The sequence below is a fragment of the Mustelus asterias genome, chromosome 8, assembly GCF_964213995.1.
Source record: "Mustelus asterias chromosome 8, sMusAst1.hap1.1, whole genome shotgun sequence".
NCBI classification, from domain to species: Eukaryota; Metazoa; Chordata; class Chondrichthyes; order Carcharhiniformes; family Triakidae; genus Mustelus; species Mustelus asterias.
Genome location: NC_135808.1, coordinates 100,071,344 through 100,096,286, shown reverse-complemented (window position 1 = coordinate 100,096,286; position 24,943 = coordinate 100,071,344). Strand labels below are relative to the sequence as shown.

Genomic DNA, 24,943 nt, shown 5'->3' with positions numbered 1-24,943 from the left:
AGGGAGACAGAAAGCAGGAAACTACAGGCCATTTAGCTTAACATCTGCCATAAGGAAAATGTTAGAAGCTATTAAAGGTGTTGTAGCAGGTCACTTAAATAGATTCAAGGTAATCAGGCAGAGTCAATGTAATTTTGTGAAAGGGAAATCATGTTTAACAAATTTATTGGAGTTCTTTGAAGAAGCAACTTGTGCTGTGGACAAAGAGGAACCGCTGGGAGTACCAGATTTCCAGAAGGCATTTGATAAGGTGACACAAAGTTTATTGCAGATAATAAAAGCTCATGGTGTAGTGAGTAACATATTGGCAGGGATAGAAGTTTGTCTAGCTAACAGGAAACCGAGAGTAGGCATAAATGAGTTATTTTCTGGCAACATGTTAACAAATGATGTGCCACAGGGATCAGTGCTGGGGCCTCAACATTTTAAAAACGACTTGGATGAAGAGACCAAAAGTATGGTTGCTAAATTTGCTGATAACACAAAGATAGGTAGGAAAATAAGTTGTGAAGAGGACAGAGGAGGCTACAAATGGTTAACTGTTCGGCTAAGTGAATGGGAAAAGATCTAGCAAATGGAATATAATGTGGATTGTTCACTTTAGTAGAAAGAAGCATATTATGTAAATGGTGAGAGATTGCCGAACTGAGATGCAGAGGGATCTGGGTGTCCTAGTGCATGAATCACAAAAAGTTAGTATGCAGGTACAGTAAGTTGCAAAGCTAATAGAATGTTATTGTTTATTGCAAGGGGAAGTGAATACAAAAGTAGAGGTTATGCTTCAGTTCTATAGGCCATTGGTGAGATCATATCTTCAGTACTGTGTACAGCATTGGTCAATTTAATGAAGGATATAAATGTGTTGGAAGCAATGCAGAGAGGTTTATTAGATAGACTAATATGTGGAGTGGGAGTGTTGTCTTATGAGGAAATGTTGGACAGGCTAGGCTTGTATTCGCTGGAGTAAGAGACAACCTGGTTGCAGAATACAAGAACCTGAGGCGCCTTGACAGGGATGGTTTGGAGAGGATGATTCCTCTTGTGGGAGAATCTAGAACTAGGGGCCACAGTTTAAAAATAAGGAGTCATCCATTTAAGACCGAGATGAGGAGAATTTCTTTCTCACAGAGGGTCATGAGTCTTTGGAACTCTCTTCCCGAGTATTTTAATATTTGTAAGGCAGAGGTAGATAGATTCTTGATAACCAAGTGGGTGAAAGTTACCGGGGTGAGAACGTGGAGTTGAAGTTACAATCACATCAGCTATGATGTTGTTGAATGGTAGAGAAGGCATGAGGAGCCTGCTCCCAATTTGTGTTTTTGGATGATGCACTTATACAATAATATTTTTCATGATAATTCATTTAAACTTGTCTTGTTAAATTATTTAGAAATATCTTGTGACCAGAAGTTGAAGTTGGTCACTATTTCAGAATAACATTTTAAAGTATTTATTCCAGTTTGGCTACAAGAGATATGGCAAGCTTCTGATGGGATACTGGTTAATGATTCAACAAAATACTGAGATCTCAAATGCCTCATTTAATGTAACTGATGCTGGGTGGCACAGTGGTTACCTCTGTTGCCTCACAGCGCTAGGGACCTGAGTTCGATTCCCGGCTTGGGTCACTGTCTGTGTGGAGTTTGCATGTTCTCCCCATATCTGCGTGGGTTTCCTCCATGAGCTGCAGTTTTCTCCCACAGTCCAAAGATGTGCAGGTTAGGTGGATTGGCTATGCTAAATTGCCCCTTAGTGTCAGGGGGACTAGTTAGGATAAATGCATGCGGTTATGGGGATAGGGCCTGGGGGGTGGGATTGTGGTCGGTGTAGACTCAATGGGCCGAATGGTCTCCTGTTAGATTCTATGAAATCTATGCCGAACTTTTTCCATTTTTTAGCAACACTGTTAGTGTGATTAATTAACTAGCTTACAGAAAACAAACAAACTTCTGGCATATTCACATTAAATGCAACGTGCTTTATAAAGGTTACTACCACATGACCTTATTTTTATTGCAAAGATTGACAGTTACACCTTAATTACTTAAACAGATTACAGTATTTTTGCTTACCTGTTTTACTTTGAAAAGGAACGCGAAGGATAATGAAATGTTGATATTTCTCTTTGTTGTACAAACCACTGGATTTCTGTTTAAGGTTTTATGACTTCCATATGTATGACTCAAAAAGTATAAAATTATGGAAACAGGTAAGAAAGCATTAAAATATATTCAAGGATACTGTAGATATTTTTGTATTTACTCCACAGAAAGTAGACATTGTCTTTCTTGAAAATTGGGCTTGAAGATCCATCTTCCTCTTTGCTCAGAAGTAAAGGCATAAAATTCTCAATCATCGACATTTCAACATTTCCTCGATAATTGCGTGAAATGAGAACCTGTAAAACATTATTACAAAACTTACAATTGACAATAATCTGTCATTTCAAAAATATGTAAAATACAGTTAAAAATATTGCACTAAGATTCACATAATTCTAAACCTGACCAACAGTCTGTTGTACATGTATTTAGAAACTAGCATAATGTACTCGGTGCAAAGGTTGGTATTTTGCTCAAATTATTTTTAAATCATTGACTGTAACACCAAGTCAAATTAAAAGTTACTGACAGACACAATAAGGTTTATATTTATATGGCAGCTTGTGTTTAAGCATTTTCACAAAAATTAAAGCATCAGGATCTTTTGTAGGTGGACAACATGTCATAAGCATGCAGTCCAGGTTTGCCCTAATGGTATGGCACTTGTGCTGCATATTAGGATGAGGTTTATGGCTTTAATACTCCCTCCACCCATCAAATTTCAGATCTTGGCTACTTTTAATGAGAAAGTAGCAAGGAAATGTCAGGCATTTCCAGACAGGGGAGGAGGAAAAACAGGACCAATTACTTCAGGTTGCTTGCTCGCCTTCAAGGCTAAAACTGGTAGCAAGTTGCTTGTCTGGTCTCTCTCTTAATTAACCATTTGCTTTTAAACAGCAAATAGCTATTATTAGATGACATTAAACATTTCACAGAGAAACAAAGTCACAATGGCCTTATCAACGCACTTCAGAGTACACATTTCAGCATTTCATATTAGTTGTGCAACCAGGAGTTAAACATTAATCGGAATTCACAATGTCTGCTTTACACAAACCAAATCTTCAAAACAGCTAAAATGAATCCACCGCTACATGAACAAATAGCTTTTTTGGAGAATTGTTAATGATACTTCGTAAATTTCTACCTTATCGCATCACTATGATACAGGCTAAGAAAGCTCATCTGTTAGGAGAAAATAACAAAATATACTCAAGGTTAAAAGTACTTTTCAACTATTTAGCAATATAACCATGGCATAAACCTACCTGCCCTTTGTTATCCAGAAAGAAAATGGCAGAAAATGCCATGTCTGCATGGATTCGAGGTAAATTATATTTAAGGAAGATTACAGGCTTTTCATCGTTAGTACAAATATACGCTCTAAAAAGAGACAAATCAGGAAGGAAACAGTAACCTTTAAGTTTCAAAATCAATAGGACCCTGACTGGAGTGGGATAGGACAAAAATAAAAGCAAACACAGATAGAAACAAGCCAGTTGTGACTTTGGCCTATTGATCAACCAGAAAGTACAAGGCTTGAAAAACTTTAGTGACGTTTGATACAAGAACATATCACAATTTAGTAGCTGACATAATTAATTAAAAGCTTGATAATTAAGGCATCATCACTAATTTTGTGCTTTGATCCAACTGGCAAATCAGTTTAAAATGGATGGCATTCAAACTAATGTCAAGAAGAATGTTCAAGCAGCGCCATCATCGTTCATGAATTTAAAGAGAGGCTAGCATAATTGGGAACGGAAACAGTTTGGAGCCAATCACCATTTTTATTACAATTACATTGCGCTCTGTGTTCTCATTAATCTTTAATGCAAGGGAAAATGTTTGCTAATCATTTTATTGCAATACGATACCCCAGCTCCTCACATAATTCTCAGATTTTCTTTAGTTCCAATCCCTCTTGTTAGAAATGGAGATGGGATATATTTAGACAAAGTTCAAATCTGACTTGTATCTTATACATAGGTGACATTCCTCTCGCTAAATTTAGCAAAAAGTTGCGAATACATAGAAGAATCTTCTATGTATCTCATTTCATATGACCACTTTTTCATTTGAACTGATTTTCACCCATTGTGTTCAAATCAAGATGAACCACTCCCTTCATCAAATTAAATGTTGTCGGCAACTACATGGAAAGTTAGTGCTATGAATATATATATATTATATATACACACACTGCCACAAAACCTTTATTGTTGCCTGCTATTAATGTTATATTTCAACTTTTATGGATATTGGTTTCTCTGCAGTTTTGGTGGAAGTCTGGGAAATTTGCAAGATTATCTTAAAATAAAAAAAGACCTTGATGTAGAAATTTGCTTGGATAGTGTAAAACATGCAACACGAATTTCACAGCCCAAGTTACACTCTGCTCAATTTCCACCCCGGAGGAAAATTAGGTAAAAGTATAAACCAGATTTGGATAACTGTGATATGACAAACTAATTTCTACCCCACCATCTATTTTCTATACATACAACAAATGGAGGGACACAAAGGAAGTGCTTAAGCTGGGATAGCACAGAAAAAGTACTGAGACCAAAACGCTAGTAAAAAAAATTGGGTTTTTCAGTGAGGTGACACCACAACAATTAGTGAGCAAATTAGTTAGTAAATAGTACAGAAAAAGGGAAATCCGCATGAAGTTTAGCCAGAACCATTGGGAGAACAAATGTTATAGGCTCAAAACAGTGAAAAGCAAATGTAGTACTAATAGATTCTTCAGACAAAGCAATCAGAATGTGGAATACATTTCTTCTTTTATATATTCTTTCATGAGATGTGGGCATCACTGGTAATGCCAGCATTTGTTGCTGTCCCTGGTTGCCACAACTGAGCAACTTGACTAGGCCACTTCAGAAGGCATAATTGTCAAACATATTGCTGTGGATCTGGAGCCACATATAGTCCAGACTGGGTAAAGGTGACAGATTTCCTTCTCTGAAGAGATCAGTAAACTAGATGGGATTTTACAACAATTGATGGTGGTTTAATGGTCAGAATTACTGAGACAAGCTTTCAATTCCAGATTAATTAATTTGAATACATATCCTCCAGAGCATTAGCCTGGGCCTCTAGAATATTAGTCCAGTTATATTACCACTACACTACCATCTCCCTATCTTCTAGGTAGGGAGATAGAGGCCAAAGCCCCAAAATTAATACCTGGATGTGGTGATTAGGCTGTTGGGGTCAGGGACCAAGAGTGTAGGACTATGGCCAATTTCTGGATGGGTACAGACATGCCAACTCTTGCAAATCCAACGCAATAGACACAATTTTTGAGACTTATCTGCAATCTTGGGCTGGGACTTTTAAATCTAGAGCCAAAACATGCAATTAGAGTAATAAGTGGCAACTTGCGAGTGGAGCTGGAAGAGATTGCCCTCAATGGTCTTGGATGAAGTTTTGAGCTGAGGAGGAGGAGTTGGTGACTGTGATTGGCAGTTGGCTTGAACAGTGTAGGATAGTTGTTGGCCTAGTGGTATTACCATGGACTATTAATCCAGAAACTCAGCTAATGTTCTAGGGACCATGGTTCGAATCCCACCACGGCAGATGGTGGAATTTGAATTCAATAAAAAAATAGTCTGGAATTAAGAATCTATTGATGACCATGAAATCATTGTCGATTGTCGGGAAAAACCCATCTGGTTCACTAATGTCCTTTAGGGAAGGAAATCTGCTGTGCTTACCTGGTCTGGCCTACAGGTGACTTCAGAGCCACAGCAATGTGGTTGACTCTCAACTGCCCTCTGAAATGGCCTAGTGAGCCACTCAGTTAAATCAATCGCTAGCTCACCACCACCTTCTCAAGGGCAACTAGGGATGGGCAATAAATGCTGGCCAACCAGCGACATCCATGTTCCACAAATGAATTTTAAAAATAGCAGTTACATTATCCAGGTGGAAAGTTCTGGAGCTACCTTTTCCAACTGCAATTTGCAGCAAAATGACAACGGTCAGTCTAATCACCCCCTTCCTTGGAGCCGCCACATTTTCCTGGCCATACACAAAGGAAAATGCTGGTTCACACATCAGCCTCCACTATCACTGTCACTTCTCTATAGGCCCAGGGAATGGATTCATATCCCAGAACTATTTCCTAACACTGTACAAAAAATATTTACAAACTCCCCACACCCCGAGACTCTGATTCCACACCTTTTTTGCTGGTTAGATGATACAGAATTGATGTACCTTCATAAATCTCAGCCATTACTTCAATGTTTCAGATCATAGGTCGATCTCGTTAGTGCATCAGTGGCACTACTGACTTTTCTGCTTAAAATGATAATGAAAGATTTTAAATATTCTTCCACTAAAATCAGAAATCCTATATTAGTGGATTTAAATTAATAATTATTATAATTTAGACGAGGGGTCAGTGATTACTAATTCGTTTGAAAAGGGGTTCATCAACCAAAAATGTTTGAGAACCACTGTGTTGGAAAATGCAGGAAAACCCGGCTAGTCTAACAGCATCCGTGGAGAGAGAAACCAAGTTAATGTTTTAAGTCCAAATGACTATTCAGAAATTCAGTTCTCAAACTGGGTCCATAGAAAATCTATGAAACCTCCATAACGGGCAAGAGAAAAACACAAGCTACAGAAGAGGGAAAACAAAAGCCAACCACTTTGTGTAAATGAACAAGCTATCTATACTAATTTTAGAAAGGCTTTTGTTACAAACTGTCAATCAAAATATATCTTCCAGAAACTTACCTGATGCAGACTGATAAACATGGCCTTTGTTGTATAAGGAAGAATGCGCATCAGAGAATAGGCAAGGTTTTAGAAAGTTTTTTTTGTAAAGTATTTTCAGATGCAATAACAATGTTTTGTAAAGAATTCATACCTTTTTAACAGAATAAACCACAAATTAGGTTTCGAAACCAACTGTCATTCTTCATCTGTTTGTTTGGGAAAAAAGTAGCTTGTGCTTTTTATACCAAACTCCTTAATTTTTAAGAATTTGGCTAGTGATTTGAGTTGCTGGGATTGGCATTACTATGGGCAATCCTAGTTGTTTTACCCATTGAATTGAAAAATTGAATACCCATTTTTGAGGCAGACACACTAGGATCATTTAAGACTTATCGAGATAGCCACATGAACCGACTGGGAATAGAGGGATACAAACGGATGGTCTGGTTAGGAACACATGATCGGTGCAGGCTTGGAGGGCCGAAGGGCCTGTTCCTGTGCTGTATTGTTCTTTGAATCAATTTTATGATCTTTCTGCAGTTTTGAGGTTTTCCCATTTGTTGCACGTGTGCAAGTCTGGAACATAAGAACTAGCAGCAGGAGTAGGCAACCCAGCCCCTCGAGCCTGCTTCACAATTCAATACAATCATGGCTGGTCTCGTCTCAGCCTCAACTCTGCTTTCCTGTCCGTTCTCCATAACTACTTAAAAATCTGTCCATCTCCTCCTTAAATTTACTCAATGTTCTGGCATCCATCGCATTCTGGGGTGAATTCCACAGATTCACCACCCATTGAGAGAAGTAGTTTTTCCTCATCTCTATCTGCTACCCCTTATCCTAAAACTATGTTCTACATTGTTCCACAAGCGGAAGCATTCACTCTACATCTATTTTGTCAATACCTTTTATCATCTTGAATAGCTCAATTAGATCTCCTCTCATTCTTCTAGAGAGTATAAGCCTAACTGCTCAATCTTACGAGCCTGGTGGAGTTCTTAGAAAATGTGACTAAACACATTGACGAAGGGAAAGCGGTAGATGTGGTTTATATGGATTTTAGCAAGGCGTTCGATAAGGTCTCCCATGCAAGGCTTCTAGAAATAGTGAGAGGGCATGGGATCCAAGGGGCTGCTGCCCTGTGGATCCAGAACTGGCTTGCCCAAAGGAGGCAGAGAGTGGGTATAGATGGGTCTTTTTCTAAATGGAGGTCGGTCACCAGTGGTGTGCCCCAGGGATCTGTTCTGGGACCCTTGCTGTTTGTCATTTTCATAAATGACCTGGACGAGGAAGTGGAGGGATGGGTTGGTAAGTTTGCCGACGACACGAAGGTTGGTGGGGTTGTGGATAGTCTGAAGGGATGTCAGAAGTTACAGAGGGACATAGATAGGATGCAAGACTGGGTGGAGAAGTGGCAGATGGACTTCAACCCAGATAGATGCGTAGTGGTCCATTTTGGCAGGTCAATTGGGATGAAGGAGTACAATATAAAGGGAAAGACTCTTAGTACTGTAGAGGATCAGAAGGACCTTGGGGTCTGGGTCCATAGGACTCTAAAATCGGCCCCACAGGTGGAGGAGGTGGTTAAGAAGGTGTATGGTGTGCTAGCCTTTATCAATCGAGGGATTGAGTTTAGGAACTATATAAGATCCTCGTCAGACCCCACTTGGAGTACTGTGCTCAGTTCTGGTCGCCTCATTACAGGAAGGATGTGGAAAAGATTGAAAGGGTGCAGAGGCGATTTACAAGGATGTTGCCTGGATTGAGTGGCATGCCTTATGAGGATAGGCTGAGGGAGCTCGGTCTTTTCTCCTTGGAGAGACGTAGGATGAGAGACCTAATAGAGGTATATAAGATGTAGAGAGGCATAGATCGGGTGGACTCTCAGAGGCTTTTTCCCCAGGGTGGAAATGGCTGCTATGAGAGGACACAGGTTTAAGGTGCTGGGGTGTAGGTACAGGGGAAATGTTAGGGGAAAGTTTTTCACACAGAGGGTGGTGGGCGAGTGGAATCGTCAGTGGTGGTGGAGGCAAACTCAATAGGGTCTTTTAAGAGACTCCTGGATGAGTACATGGGACTTAATAGGATGGAGGGTTATAGGTAGGCCTAAAAGGTAGGGATATGTTCGGCACAACTTGTGGGGCTGAAGGGCCTGTTTTGTGCTGTAGTTTTCTATGTTTCTATCTCTCTTCATAAGACAAACCCCTCACCTCTGGAATCAATCTAGTGAACTTCCTCTTAACGGCCTCTAATGCCACTACATCCTTCCCTCAAATAAGGGAACCAAACCTGAAGTCCAGATATACTACATCTACAGGGTTATTATCCACTTGGCGTGTTACTCCCTTTCATTTTCTGGTAGCAATCTGCCTCATCACTAACCTGCATTCCTACTTTCTCCTTTAATTTTGATTTTCTAATTTTCCATGCAATTGAACCTGCCACACCCCCTCCCCCCCCCCCCCCCCCACCACACCCTGCACCCCAGTACTTGATTCAATGCTCTATCTATAGCCCTAGTTATGCGATTTGCCAAAATTCTGACCCCAGCATGATTCAGGTGAAGCCCGTCCCATCGGAACCGCTCCCTCCTTCCCCAGTACTGGTGCCAATGTCTCATGAATTCAAACCCATTTGGGGTAGTAATCCAGAGATTATTGCTTTTTTGGTTCTGCTTGTTAATTTAGCCCCTAGCTCCTCATATTCATATCCTTCCCCCCTCCTAATCCCTATAGTTGTGAGCCTCTAAAGAAACCACTCTACATTTTAGCCTCTTCTAAAAGAGGAGGATCTTTCTCTCCCTTTGGGAATCCAATTTTTCTTGCAAAACTCCCAACTTAATACAGCCAATCGCTTATGATTACAACTCCAAATCTAGTTATACAGCTGAACACATTTTCAAAAAGGAAAAATCTTGCCTCACTTGAAATTTAAATGTTTAACCATAGAATCCCTACAGTGCTGAAGGAGACCATTCAGCCTATCAAGTTTGAACAGACTCTGAAAGAGCATCTGACCCAGGCCCAACACCCACCCTATCCCCATAACTCTGCACATTTATCATAGCTAATCCACCTAACCTGCATATCTTTGGGACTGTGGGAGGAAACCAGAGCACCGGAAGAAACCCACACAGACACTGGGAGAAAGTGCAAAGTCACCCAAGGCCAGAATTGAGTCCAGATCCGCGGCAGTGAGAGACAGCAGTGCTAACCACTGTGCCACCATGCTGTTTAGTACTACAATCAATTACACCAATCTGCAAGTTCTGACTCATGGAATAGGGAGAGGAATAGGATTTTATACCATGAGTGGTTGAGTTGGAACCCAATAATAAAACAAGCAGATGGGTGTAATTATTGAAATATCAAAAACTGTCAGCTAATCCGGATTTACAGTCCAAATATCCAAATTGTACATGAGTGGTGTGCAGATGTGATACTCTGGCCACATATTAAAGGTGATTCAATAATTTGAGTGAGAGCCCCAGATTGTGCAACCACTAACTCTGTAATGATATTCGGGATATTTAGAAACATTTAAGTAATTGCCATCCATCTTACCTTCACATGTACTCCCAGTCAATATAATTTGAGATATATTGGGATGAATACAGCATATCTAGATAATGTCCTAATCATATGATGGCTCGGATAAATAAATTGAAGCCCAGAGCATGACTTCAGAATTTGAGGTTTCATGTCAATACAGTACAGGGCTTCAAACAATCTGTATTTTATCTCTAGGAGCCAATGCATAAACATTGTTTTCACTCATTCAAATTTATTTACATAGACTTACCTGCTCCCAAACACAAGACTCTCATGTTTCGATCAACAACTGCATTTTGCTCAAGAAACATAATAATGAGACATCATCTACTGGTTCTCATGGAGAATGGACATGGACCCAAATGTATCTGCATATTCCTACGTTCTTGGAAAATCAAATGGTTAATGAGCACTAAAATAAGCACGGCAAATAAACTCAACTGGCCTTCCCTTTCCAATGGGTCAGACTTTTAACACACAATTGTCAATGGTATTTCAGGTTATACCATGTTTCCAGCTATTTCATACACAAGTATGAAATCACCAGAGAAATCTGAGTGAGATGTTACAATTGCCTTGAAGGTAAAGGTGACAAAAATATATGCACTTATAGAAAGCAACTAGAGAGGTCATGCCTAATCCAGAAGAGCATATTTTGACATATTCTATTTACACAAATGTTCTTAAAAGAAACAACAGTTTCAGGAAAATAACTTGCCGCAAAGCAAATTTTGATAAGGTTTCAAATAAGGGTAACTGATTTCATGGCTATGTATTTGATTAAAATATATATCCCAGCAGTGCAAAAGTTTCTCCACCTTCTATCCTCTAAGAGGATTTATTTCTACCTCATTAAGCTCGAATTTCATGTTCTCTGGCAACAGTGTTCATACGATCTCAAATAATGTTATTTGAGGCTTTTAGCAGACAACAGAAAAGGGTCTTAATTTATTTAGGCTGGATTTAATTTGAAACCATGTAACAAGGGTGGAGGAATTGCTCCAATCCAGAGTGACACTCAGTCCATCTTCAGGAAGATCTTCATTGCTGGTTTTGGAATTAAAACCTAAAAGGCCTGGATAAAAGAAACAAATGTTCTAACATATTGATAGTATTCTAAAATATCTGTCCTTAATGCATTTCAAAATACATCAATAATCTGTTGAAATAACATGATCTATATTTAGAGATGTTAAACTTAGTCCATCTACCCCTTCAGGGGTGAATGAAAAATTAGAGGATTTCTCCTAGCATCCTGGACAACATTTATCCCTCACTCAACACAACCTAACTTTCATTGCAGTTTATGGGATCACGGTGTGCAAAGTAGGTCCTGCATGCATTTCTCAATATTACATCAGTGACTACACCATGGAAAGTACTTCATTGCTAAATGCTTTTGGGATGCACTGGGGTTATGAAAGGTGTTTAGTACGAATGAGAGTTCTTTCTTAATGTTCCTTAAAGACTGATTTTATAAATAGATGTTATCCTAATGCAACTTCAAGTCAGAGCACCAAGTATTAGAACTATGATTATGACAGATAATCGTTTCTGTCTGTAGCTTCTCAATTGATGTGGAGATGCCGACGTTGGACTGGGGTAAACACAGTAAGAAGTCTCACAACACCAGGTTAAAGTCCAACAGGTTTATTTGGTAGCAAAAGCCACTAGCTTTTGGAGCACTGCCCCTTCGTCAGGTGAGTGGGAGTAGAAGGGGCAGCGCTCCGAAAGCTTGTGGCTTTTGCTACCAAATAAACCTGTTGGACTTTAACCTGGTGTTGTGAGACTTCTTACTGTGCTTCTCAATTACACAGGTTTCCTTCTACAATTCAAGTGGTGAAAACGTTATGGACCAGATGTATATTCTTCATTTCCTTTACACTTAGTGAGTAAAAAAAGATTTTGGGGCAGAGAGGGAAAACAAAAATCACACATATAGAAGTGAAGCTTTATTTCACAATAGAAAACCAATAGGCTACAGAGTCATTTCTTATCGAGATTTTACTAGTGGGCTTTCCATATTACTTCCGAGACCAGAATATATGCATGGTTGTGGAACTTCCAAAAAGTTCTAGAAGCACAAATAAACAAGTTACAAGATAACAAGGACAGCTTGGAGTTACATTAAGGTGGTACTGGTATTTGTACAGAAAGTAGCACACAGCATATATTACAAAAAATTTAAAAGTTGTGAAATGAAATAGGGCTGTAACAAAGCTTTTAGAGCCTCAAAACTTTGGAGGAGTTTGGACTGCTTTACTGCAGTTCATTGTTTTAACTATTCCAGAAGTATGATTAGTGAGGACCTTTACTTAGACCAAGTCTTTCTTTATCTATAGTCAGAATGGATGGCTCAATGCTCTGGTATTTTTCAATTTCTGAAATAAACATGCAAAGCTTTGAAACTCTCAAATAGCAATTGTTACAGTCCAAAGAATTTTTAAATTCCCAGACTGTTGCAACATTCTCCACTTTTTACATTATAACAGGAGCCCACATCACCACGTCATTAAATTAAAAACAAAAGAGAAACTAAAATACTAGAATCGCTTAAAATGGTTTCAGACATTGTAGCAGCATCACCAGTAATATTCCACAGCTGAATCATCTGGGATCAACTCCCTCCACAAGATATTGTTGTGTTTACAAAGTGCCAAAATCACAGGACTCCAGCAGCAAGTTATATTGCTTCCATAAAGCTTTAATTACGACACAGAACATGTACACAAATTACTTGCAAGTCAGGACAGCTGATGCCAGAACATTCCTGGCACATTTCCTCTATTAAATGACCCAATCCTATGATAGGAAGTCCTTTATTTTTTTTAAAAAAAACAAAGCCTCTTAATATGGCTGCACACATAAATGCATGTATTTTTTCTCTCGAATCCTGTAGTGCAGACAGAAGCCCATTTGTTGCTTAAAAAAATCCTTCACGCTAGAATGAATTTTTACAGAAGGAAACGGTGCAAATGTGTTGAGGATGTAGGAAGCATGCTATTAAAGGAGTGACACTTCAACTGTAATTATACAGCTTCAATACTCGGCTGCATATTCTGTGCCATGAAGACCTCTGCACAGTAGTGTGAACTCCTTAACAATGTCCTTAACTCTCCTTTTATTCACTCGGTCTCTGTAAAACAGAAAAAGTTAAATTTCATTTTTTTTCATTTGACAGTATTTTACTGAAAGCACAGGTTCAATGATATATTAAATTTTTCACAACTGATAACTGTCACACTTTTACTTCCCATGTCACAAGTTTTCTCACACACTGACACTGATCATTGGCAATGCCTGAACTCATGCTTAAAAATTAAGCCTCTTTACATTACTTATAAAAAGCACATCTGTTACACCTCCTTACTAAATACTAACATTCAATCCAGTTACGTTAGGTGGTGATAACCTCTCATTATTGTCTATCCGCCTCATTTGAGCTTAGCTCAGCCATTTTACAGTGTTTATTTATAGTTCTTAAAAATGAAGGGAAGCATTTGAAGCCTATCTGTCCTTTCTTCAGTTCACATTTTACAATTTGATATCTTAAATGAGACCTGAAGTTATTTTTCCATGCTCTCAAGAAAAAAAAGACAGGATGTGTTTTAGCCTCTTGCTCCCTTCAGTGTGCCAAGGACACACTTTGAGCCTTAAACGTTTCATTATTTATCCTGCTCAAATATTAGATTTTACACTTCGGCATTCATTGAATTTATTCAAGGCTGAGTTGGATAGACTTTTGATAGACAAAGGAGTGGAGGGGGAGCGGGAGCAGATAGGAGAGTAGAGTTAAAAGCACAATCAGATCAGCCATGATCTTATCGAATGGTGGAGCAGGTTTGAAGGGCCAAATGGCCTCTTTCTGCTGTCAAGTCCTATGTTGCTACGTATTCCCATTTTGTTCTCCGCATTCATACAAAATTGGCTGAACACCAATCTAGCCAATTAGTGTAAAAATTTCAAGAAACAGGATTGTTTCACATCTTTTCATTTTGATAATTTGCTCTTATAATGCAGACTGCGCCTTTGTTATACACTAAATTTCCTGTTTGTTTTTCATGCTGCCGTGAAAATCTTTGCCTCATCACAAGGACATCATGAGGACATCTGTCAGTATCTTTTCTAAATGGTGGTTTTTTCACAAAATTATTAAAATGTTTTTTTGCTCATGCCGTACGAGACCATTTATGTGAATGCTGCTCAAAAATTTCTGATATACAAGAAGGATTTTAGTAATCCGAATTCAGTTCTCAAAAAATATCATTGACCCTCAACTAGGCTCCAATTAGCAGTATTGCAACGATTTGGTTCAAAAAGACAAAGAAAAATAATAAAGGGGCTTCTTTGGAGACAGAAGATGAGGGGCATTTGTAAAACTAAACAAAAACACTGCACTTATAATTGACTTTTCATCACTGAACATGATTTCCAACAAAGACAACTTGCATTTAAACAACTTTAACACAGTAAACCATCTCAAGGCACTTAACTGGATTATCAACTAAACTTTACACCAGGCAACACAAGGAGATACTAGGGCAGAAAGTAGGCCTTAAAGATGGCCTTTAAGGGAGGACAGAGAGGGATGGAGACAGAGATGTTTAGGGAGGGAATTCCAGGACTTGGGGCCTCAGCAGCTGACAGCATATCCGCCAATGGTGGAGAGATAAAAATCAGACATGCTCAAGATGCCAGGATTAGTGGCTTACAGTTATCTCGGAGAGTTGTAGGGCTGGAGGAGATTACGATATTAAGGAAGGACAGAACTATGGAGGCATTTGAAAACAAAGGTGAGAAAGGCCACTGATTTGAGTTCAAACCCAAACTTGGCTTTCATACTTGTTTAAAAGGAACATTATCAAATGAGTCAGAATGGTGGGCAGAACAATGACATTGTGGACAGGAATATTTCTTTGCATTTCTTGTCCACTGCACACAGAGTGGTTTACACCGTGGTACTGGCAAAGTCTAGTCCAGGATGACAATGCTCACATTAAAGGGGCAGCAGAGGTGGCAAATATCGAAAGGTGAATGGATTGACATTTATCACAGCTATATAGAAGAAATAAAAATTATATTTTCTATACCCAATTGCAAAGAGAATTGAAGATTTAAAACATCAATTCAACAAGTGCTGCAAGTTAAACTGCTAAAAGTTACTGCTGCACATTTTCAACTCTTTCCTTTGTAATATATTCTCATCACATCTCGCTGAAGGAAATTGCTTTGTGGCCTCGAATAAAGCAATTCTGGTGAAGTTGCATAATTTGCTTTTGGTAAAAAATTCATGGGAAATATACAAGCAGTTTTGTCTCCACTAATTAGAGGTAAAACAAAAAATAAAAATAAACTCAGTGGAAAAAGCAGGTGGAAGACTATAAAGAAATTGAGAAACAGCTGCCAAATAGTTGGTGCATGATAGCAAAATTATTAGTTAGCTTTGGCATTTGCCAGGGCTTCCTCAAGTGTGGGCCGTGACCCCTAGTGGGGCCAGAGGACGATCAACTGGGTCTGTGAACTCCCTCTTCCCATGAGGGCAAGAGCGGCTGTGGAGACTCCAGGTGAGGCAGTCCCAGGATTGGATGTCTCACGGCCCTATAACCTTGCTCTCTCATGCACGCGCGCCCCTGCGCCCTTTCACCCAGCTCTCAGAATTCTATCCCGTTCCCTGCTCACTCTGGGGATCACAGCAATTTTCAAACTTCAAATTTAGGTTATGGGAAGCATGGCATATGCATTTTGAACATATATACCTTAAAATTTGTTGGCTAAATGTTTCTTTTTGTACTTGTGTAAGGCGGCTTGATGGGAAATTCTGTTGCTGCATCACTTCCTTCAACCAAACGCTCAAGTAAGTAACACAATGCTTGTTCAAAGCAAACAGTATCTCTGCAAAATGATCCATCAGACTCCTTGGGGCCTGTCCACCGATAGCCTAGCCAATATAAACAATTAAGTTAATTTTATCAGAGTAAGGAAGAATCAGAACTTTCATTATGAGCCATAATAATAGTTCAGAGCTCAAGTTTCATTTGTAACTGATCATTACAACACAGTATGCAGCATTTTTTAAAATGTGACAATACACTACCAACAAATAATTAGATAGAAAAAATAAAGTGATGATGTGCAGTGGGGAGGGAGCTGATAAATATCATTAGAAACATCAACTCAGAGCATGGTTATAGAACAAAACAAAATCCAGGATTCTGTCATGTGATCTCATGACAGTTCTTTCGGCAACACAGTAATCGCACCTTTCATGGCCACTTTGACATTACAATGCCTCAAAGCTAATGAAGTTAATGAAGTACCTTTAAGTGCAGTTTCTCTTGTAATGTGGGAACCAATTTGCACATAACAGACTCCCACAAGAAGCAATGTGATAATGACCAGATAATCTGATTTTGTGATGCTGATTGAGGGAGAAATATTGGCCAGAACTCCCTGGATAACGCCCCTTCTCTTCTTTGAAATAGTGTCATGGGACAGTAGTGTAACACTCCCTCAGTACTGTACTGGAGATTTAGCCTTGAGATTTGTGGTCAAGTCCTGGTGCGGCACTTGGACTTGAAACCTTCTGACTCAGAGTCAAAAGTGCTATCAACTGAGAGACAGCTAACACTTGGGCCGGATGTCTCCCAATCCTGCCCCCGGCTGGGATTCTCCAGTCCCGCTGTGGTGAATGGAGTTTTGACTGAGCGCCAAATTCTCCGTTCTCACTGGCAGTAGTGGCAGGGCATACAAGATCAGAAAATACCAACCTTTGCTTCCTCCACCTCTTCCAACCAATACATATTCACAAACATTTTCTACTGGCATTGCTAGTAGTCAGATTGAATAGGGGTTTTTTTTGCTGTTCTCTGCCTTGATGTATAGATTAAAAGTTCACACTTGCTTAACAAGGTCGGCACGGTAGCACAGTGGTTCGCACTGCTGCTTCACAGCTCCAGGGACCTGGGTTCAATTCCCAGCTTGGGTCACTGTCTGTGTGGAGTTTGCACATTCTCCTCGTGTCTGCGTGGGTTTCCTCCCACAGTCCAAAGATGTGCGGGTTAGGTTGATTGGCCATGCTAAAATTGCCCCTTAGTGTCCTGGGATGTGTGGATTAGCAGGTAAAATATGTAGGGATATGGGGGTAGGGCCTGGGTGGGATTGTGGTCGGTGCAGACTCGATGGGCCGAATGGCCTCTTTCTGTACTGTAGGGTTTCTATGATTTCTATGATTTCTAACACTGAACTAACAAATCATTGTGGTTCACAACACATAAGGAATTCATTTGATTTATCCAGAAAGTGCTTGCTTTTTGCCAGAACCATCCATTACTGATCACACTACCATGTAGTTTTCTCATAGACCTGTATTATTTTTAGAAGTTCATTCTTGAGACGTGGGCATCACTAGCAAAGCTGATATTTATTATCTATCCCTTGTTTCCCGTGAGGTGGTGATGGTGAGCTGTCTCCTTGAATTGTTGATGTCTAAGTGGCAAAAGGGCTCCCACAAGCAGCTAGGTAGAGGATTCCATGATTTTGATTCAGCAATGTTCACCTGCTGCCTTTATCTTTACATATTCAGGTCACAGGTTTGGAACTAAAGTAGCCGTGGCAGGTTACTGCAATACATCCTGTAGATGGTACAGACTGTAGCTAGTGTATGTGATGGTAGAGGGGTTAGACAATTAGCCTGGTGGATGCAAATTTCTTTGTCCTAGATGGTGTCAAGCATCATGACTGTCACTGCAACTGCATCCATCTGAACAATTGGACAGCATTCCATCACACACAAGGTTTTTATAGGTGGTGGAGAAACCTCGAGTAGAATGGAAGTTTGTCACTTCCTGCAAACATGAAGCTGATGTCCTGTTCTAGAAGTCATGGCATTTATGTGGCTGATCCAGTTGATATTTTGGTTATTGTTATTATTATTCTATTCTATTCTATTGATGAGCCCCAGGAATTTGTTAGTGGAAGGCCTGCTGATGGTAATACCATTGAATGTGAAGGGGACGTGGATGGATTCTCTAATAGCCGGTAATGGCCATTGGCTGACACTAGTGTGGCATGCATTTACTTGCCATTCAGCAACTCAAGTTTTTATGTTTTTCACTGACTGCTCTATTTTATGAGAAGTTGAGAACAGAGCTGAAGACTGCAAATATCAGTCCAACTTCTATCCTGACGATAAATGGAAGATCATTGCTGAATGAGCTGCAATTAGCTTAGTACCTCATCTTGAGGAACTTCTGCAATTTGAGATTGAAATGATTGGACTCCAATGATCACAACCATCTTCCTATGTGTTAGGTACAGCTCCAATAATTGAATAATTGGTTTTCTGATCATTGTTGATCAGTATTACTAAGACTCCCTGGCATCATACTGGATCGAATACCACCTTCGTGTTAAGAATTAAAATCAAGTGATCCTGGAGAAACCCAACTGAGCACTGGCAAGTAGGTTATTGGTGAGTATGTGCCACTTGAATACAACAACCGCTTATCCATTTGTCTGAAAAGACGGAATGACCTTTGCCTCAACTACTCCCAGTGGCAAAGCAAACCACGTTCTTGTGTATGGACATTCTTCAATTTCAGAAACCATTTTTAATTGATAATTCTTTGTCACCAATACTCCTGTCAGGGGAAATAATCTTTCCCTATTCTCTATCAAAGCTGTGCATGATTGTTAAAAACCTCTGCAACTTTATTTGCTCCAGTGAAAATAATCCCAGTACAAGTCTCTCCAAATAGCTATAATTTTCATCTCATATTCACCTTTTTGGTGAATCTACACTAGTGGCTTTAATTTGTTTTTTTATAATGGCAACCTCAAAACTATAGACCTTGCTTTGAAGGTGACCTACAAATTGTCCTACACAAATTTATCCTAAGCATTTTGCTCTTATGCCAATGGTTTTATAAGCCAAAATCACATTGGCCTTTCTTACAAATTTATCTCCTTTTGCTTGTATATTCACAGATTATCTATTTTGTACTCTTAGGTCACCTTATTCCTTTACATCCTTCAGCAGCTTTCTGTTGATTTTACATTTGTGTTCCTTTACTCTCGGCACAAAACACAACATCTCCACGATAGATTACACCTGCGCCTGCCTGTCCAAGCTGCCAATCAATAACTAACTGTCAAGGCCATAATCATATACAATAGACTATTTCCCAAGGCTACTTACTTCTAGAGTTGCTTGTAGCAAGAGTTTCCCATTTTCATGGACAACTAAGCCAATAGGCTGTATTTCCCGACAACGTGGCAGCAGTTCAGTCTAATGGAGGAAATGACAATAACAAATGAAGAAAAAAATAACTGATTTTTTTCAATGACATGAAGGCATCGTGGATTTTAATTGTACATAATTACATTGCAAGTCATCAAGAACACCAAGTGACTCACTCCATTCACCACTATATTTTATACAGTAAAGATAAATTGTTACAATTTTGAGGTTCATAAGATCATGATGCTTTGGGACAGTGTTGTTAATTTAAGGCAAAATTAAGGAGATTGAAACACCTGGTCTGAAATCTGCCTGACAGAAAACCTGAGTGGCTTGATTGTTGGAGATCAAAGGGGGCCTAGATTGTCTTACTGGGAAGAGGGTGCAAGGTATTTACACTTGGATATAAAGGCAGCAGCCTGAGTGCTAACAGCGGATAGACTAAGAGTCAAAGTCCTGGAGAATTTTTGAGAATGCCAGACTGAAAACAGTTGTGCTTTAAACTGTCAATTTATTTCCAAGATAAAAGAGAGCTGGGGTCTCAGGGATAGCTAATCAGCATTCCTACCTGGATACAGACCCATGTGATTCATGTTGCCATGGGGGCGCCTTTGCGAGGGGAAGGGTCTAAGAACTCGCAGACAAGGTTAGTCTTCCAGGGTTAGTGAGTGAACAAGAAAGCTTGCGAGGATGAGCCTGCACACGAGAGAGCACAACTAAACTTTTTACAATTTACATAAATGACTTGAAGGGAGCAAAGGCTTGTCTGCTAAATTTTCAAACAACACAAAGATAGGCAGGAAAGTATGTGGCAAAAAGGACATAAGGCGGTTTTAGACAGATTATAGCTAGGTTGAATGATTAGGCAAAAATCTGGCAGTTGGAGTATAATGTAGGAAAATATGAGTTGGTCACTTTAACAGGAAGAATAAAAAAAGCAGAGTATTACTTAACGAAGAACAGCAGCAGAACTCTGAGATGCAGAGGGATCTAGGATCCTAATGCATTTGTCACAAAAAGCTAGTATGCAAGTGCAGCACATAAACAAGGCGGCTAATGGAATGCTATCCTTTATTATGAGAGGAATTGAGCACAGAAACTAGGAGCATGAGTAGTCCATTCGGCCCTTCAAGTCTGCTCCGCCATTCAATATGATCATGGCTGATCCTCTATTTCAATGTCATATTCCCGCTTTCTCTCTATATCCCTTGATGCTATTAAAATCTAAAAAAAGATATTTCTTTCCTGTATACATTCAGTGACTTGGTCTACTACAGTCTTCTGTAATAGAGAATTCCACAGGTTCACCACGCTTTTCCTCATCTCAGTCCTAAATGGTCTATCCTGTATCCTGAGACTGTGTCCCTTGGTTCTAGATCCCCAACAGGGAAGACATTCTCCCTGCATTTCGTCTGTCCAGCCCCATTAGAATTTTACACGTTTCAATCAGATCTCTTCTCATCTTTTTAAACTGTAGTGAATACAGGCACAGTTGAACCAATCGCTCCTCATAGGACAGTCCCGCCAATCCCAGTATGTGCCTAGTGAACATCCACTGCATTCCCTCTATGGCAAGTATATCCTTTCTTAGGTAGGGAGGCCAAAACTGCATGCAATACTCCTGTGGTCTCAACAAGGCCTTGTATAACTGCAGGAAAACATCTCTACTTGTGAACCTAATTCTTCTGTCAATGAAGGCAATTTTATTTGCCTTTCTAATTCCTTGCTGCAGCTGTATCTCCACTTCCATTGACTAGTGTACAAGGACACCCAGACACTTTTGTACATCCGTACTTCTCAATATATCACTATTTAGATAAACCATGTTTTTCACACCCAAGTAAAAAAAAATAGTAAGGACGTGAAGTTTCAGCTATATAGGACCACATGTGTATGCAGTTTTGGTCTCCTTATTGGAGGTTTGGTGTATTAGGTTAGGTGAATTGGCCATGATAAATTGCCCCTTAGTGTCCAAAGATGTGTAGGTTAAGTTAACCATGGTCAATGCGTGGAGTTATGGGGATAGGGCTGGGGGTGGGATTACTGGACTGATAGCTGGAATGAGCGAGTTGTCTTACACATGAAAGGCAGGTTGTACCTTGTTTTAATCACATTTGATTTTGATTCATTGCTTCCAGTACACTAGAAACAATTTTTAATCTTTTCAAGCTTGTACCCATCAATAAACAAATAGCTTGTAAAATTTTAAATGGTACACAGGAGACGCATACTGTGATGCTGACACAGGTACAATTTTACAACGCAGAAATAGTCACCTCTGTATATTATTAGAACATTTGATATACAGCTATACTAATAATTAAAGCAGGTTACTAATTAAAATAGCTCACATTTAGGCAATTTCTAATTTACCAAAAGATAGTGAAAAGTATGATTTCTATTTCCTTTTAAAATTGTAATACAAACAGCAATTTACCATAAAATAACACTAAATATTACAAGACAGTTACCGAAGATTTAATCACAATATGCTAGGTAGAAAGAAACAAAATGTAGAAATCATGCTAAGCTGTGATTATGGAAACAAGGTGAAAGTTGAAACGGTCATATTTTAATCATAAATAGTTTACCCTCTGATCTATGATTTACTTAACCTTGTGATTAACCACAATTAACCGCAATTCTTGTGATATAGCACGCCCGATCTGATTAGAGATACTTTTCTTCTATTCGCTGATATTTATATTAAACGTACCTTTTCACTAACATTAGCTGGAGAAAAATACATCAATACACTATAATACCAGTATTCCCTATTAAAATTCCTTTGAGTGGCTTCCCCGGTGCCAAACTGTACCATATATTGTAGAAGTGGTTCAATCCCTTAATTGATGGAAACAGTGTGACTGGCTAGAATCCCTGAGCTAGATAAACCAGAAAAAAAACAGTGAGGGTTTCCACTTCTGATTGCTATCTTATCTATTGGCATTGGATGTGTAGATACTGCGCCAAATTTAGCTATGACTCCCCACAGTCAAATAATAAGTCATCATTCAAGCTTGCAAGAAAAAATAGCCAGTTGAGCTTTGCTAATTAAAGCCGAGTTACCAAAATGAATTAAGACACAAGAGGTTCCAGAATGCATTAAGAAACAAGAGCTGTAAGTCACAAGGGGAAAATAATGCCTTTAGTATACATGTTCTTGGTATTATTTTGATATTTTGTTGATGCATTATCATGTCTGTGTTAGCAGTTACATAATGTTGTAAACTAATAGCTTACATTACTGCTTTATTGATAAAGATGATCATAATATACTTTAAGATGTCTTTGTGAAAAGACAACTCCAATGAAATAGTACATCACATAATGACTTGGAATGTAATAGGACTAAGAAACTGTTACATTAAAATGTAATTAAAAACAGAAAATGCTGGAAATACTCAATAGATCTGGCAGCATCTGTGGAAGGAGAAGGGGGGGGGGGGAGGGGGGGGGGAGGAGAGAGAGAGGAGGAGGAGAGGAGGGGAGATTCTCCCATCCCACTGCGTGGGATTCGCGCATCGTTCCCACCGAGATTGCGTTTCCCAGTGTCGGATTTCAGGCAGCATCTGCTCCGCACCAGAAATTACCGGGGAGGCGGGGTAAGTATTCAAGTCTGCATTTTAATGTAATTTAATTACTATTAGCAGGCCTGGGACTGAAGTCTCCGGGTCCACTAGCATCTCCCACCCTGCCAGAGTGGTTCACCCCAGCAGGGATTACAGTTCCCCGCAAGTGGGGGCTACTCGCGGCTCAACCCCTGCTGGACTGATGGGCGGGCAATCGGGGCATCAGAGGATCGGGCAGCGGGGTACTCCTTGGACATTGGCACCCTGGTAGTGCCAGCCTGGGTCCCCTGGCACAGCCCATGGGGCAAATTGTTAATGCCAAAGGGCGTGGCACGTGGGAACAGAACCTAGGGGGCGATCGTTTGGGGGGGGGTCCCGCTATCACTGCAGTCGGGATCGATGGGGGAAAGGAAGGAGGCCAATGTTCGGGGTGGGCTGGAGATTGGAGCCAGCCACCGATTGAGCTGGCCAGCAATCGGGAGGTCATCAATGCGTGGCCACTACGCATGCACCGATCTCTGCACTGACAGCTCGCTGCATACGCAGTAGCCCTGCTCAGTGCGCTGATTTCAGTCTCTCCAGCGGGAATATGCCCCGCCCCCTGAAATTCATTGATATTCATGCTGGTGGCTTCTGCAGTGCACAGAGTGTGGGAGATTCTTCTCTGAACTCCCACTGAAAAAACCAGCATGAATTACTCCAGTTTTCATGTGAATTCGCCATTTAGAATATTTTTGGGAGAAGAATTCCACCCAACATTTCAGGTCGATGACCTTTTGTTAGAACGGAGAAAAGTTAGAAATGCAATAGTTTTCAGTTAGCCAAATAGGGACGGGTGGAAAAATAACAAAAAGGAAGGCCTGCGATAAGGTGGAAGATGAGAGAAATTAAATGAGAGAAGATTTGGTGGGGCACAGTCAAATAGAGTGATACTGAGACAATTAAATAAACACAAGACACATCCAGAAGAGACGTGAATGGCAGAACAATGAACAATTGTCAGCCAAAGATTAAAGCCAACACATGCAAAATAAAAGAATCAAAACAAAGGGCAGAGATTGTGGTCTAAAATCATTGAACAATGTTGTTCTTTCACATGCACCCAAGCACGTTCTTCATTAAGGAAAGTCAGAGCACCATAGGAGGAATACTTACAAAGAATGCACATGTTGCTTTCACTGTTGGGGCTTCTGGAAACTTCAAAGATATGACCCCTAAATTAAAAAAGAACAAATTAATTGTAGGTCACAGTCATCATCTTCTGCACAGGCATACACACATACAAACAAAAATGCCACGGGTGGAATAAACAAACAATGAAAGCTCTCCCCTCTACACAAAGGCACGCAATAATTCACTTTCACTTTATTGCATACAGTAATTTTGTATCAGACTAGCTAAGTACTGTGAGCCCAGGTGTAGAGCTAAAGAGCAACGAATAAAGTTTTCTTTATACTGCATCATTACTTTGATGCCTCCCTGCAACTCCGAGAATAGCATGCACCAAATCTATTAGCTCTAACCGCTGCTCATGTAGATTTGGAGTCATACAGCTCTCTTTTCCAGTTGTAAGCTCATAGCCAGCGTAGCTGTTAACAAGCAAATGGATGGCTGTTCTGTGGCAAGTGTCAGTAATAGAAAACCTTCATTTTTTAAATATGAAAATCCTCGAAATATTCAGCGGGTCAAACAGCATTTGTGGAGGGATCATCAATCTGAAACACTGGGTGGAATTCTCCCAAAAAATTT

The 24,943-nt window shown here is 39.8% G+C and overlaps 2 protein-coding genes across 4 annotated transcripts in view; both read right to left on the bottom strand.

Moving 5' to 3' along the window:
• Nucleotides 1-3,497, bottom strand: part of LOC144497395 (AP-1 complex subunit mu-1-like) — a 33,454-nt gene extending 29,957 nt beyond the window's left edge. For both annotated transcript variants that reach the window (XM_078218598.1, XM_078218599.1), the window contains exons 1-3: nt 3,371-3,497; nt 2,242-2,398; nt 2,073-2,140 (exon numbers count right to left, since the gene is read on the bottom strand). In XM_078218598.1, the coding sequence (XP_078074724.1) occupies nt 2,073-2,140; nt 2,242-2,398; nt 3,371-3,412 (267 nt within the window). In that variant the 5' untranslated portion in view covers nt 3,413-3,497. The remainder of the gene's footprint in view (nt 1-2,072; nt 2,141-2,241; nt 2,399-3,370) is intronic.
• An 8,826-nt stretch (nt 3,498-12,323) lies between these two features.
• The window catches only part of ipo13b (importin 13b), a 133,117-nt gene continuing 120,497 nt past the window's right edge, over nt 12,324-24,943 (bottom strand). For both annotated transcript variants that reach the window (XM_078218587.1, XM_078218586.1), the window contains 4 exons: nt 24,350-24,408; nt 19,581-19,670; nt 16,141-16,322; nt 12,324-13,520 (listed from right to left, as the gene is read on the bottom strand). In XM_078218587.1, coding sequence (XP_078074713.1) covers nt 13,424-13,520; nt 16,141-16,322; nt 19,581-19,670; nt 24,350-24,408 — 428 coding nt within the window. In that variant the 3' untranslated portion in view covers nt 12,324-13,423. The remainder of the gene's footprint in view (nt 13,521-16,140; nt 16,323-19,580; nt 19,671-24,349; nt 24,409-24,943) is intronic.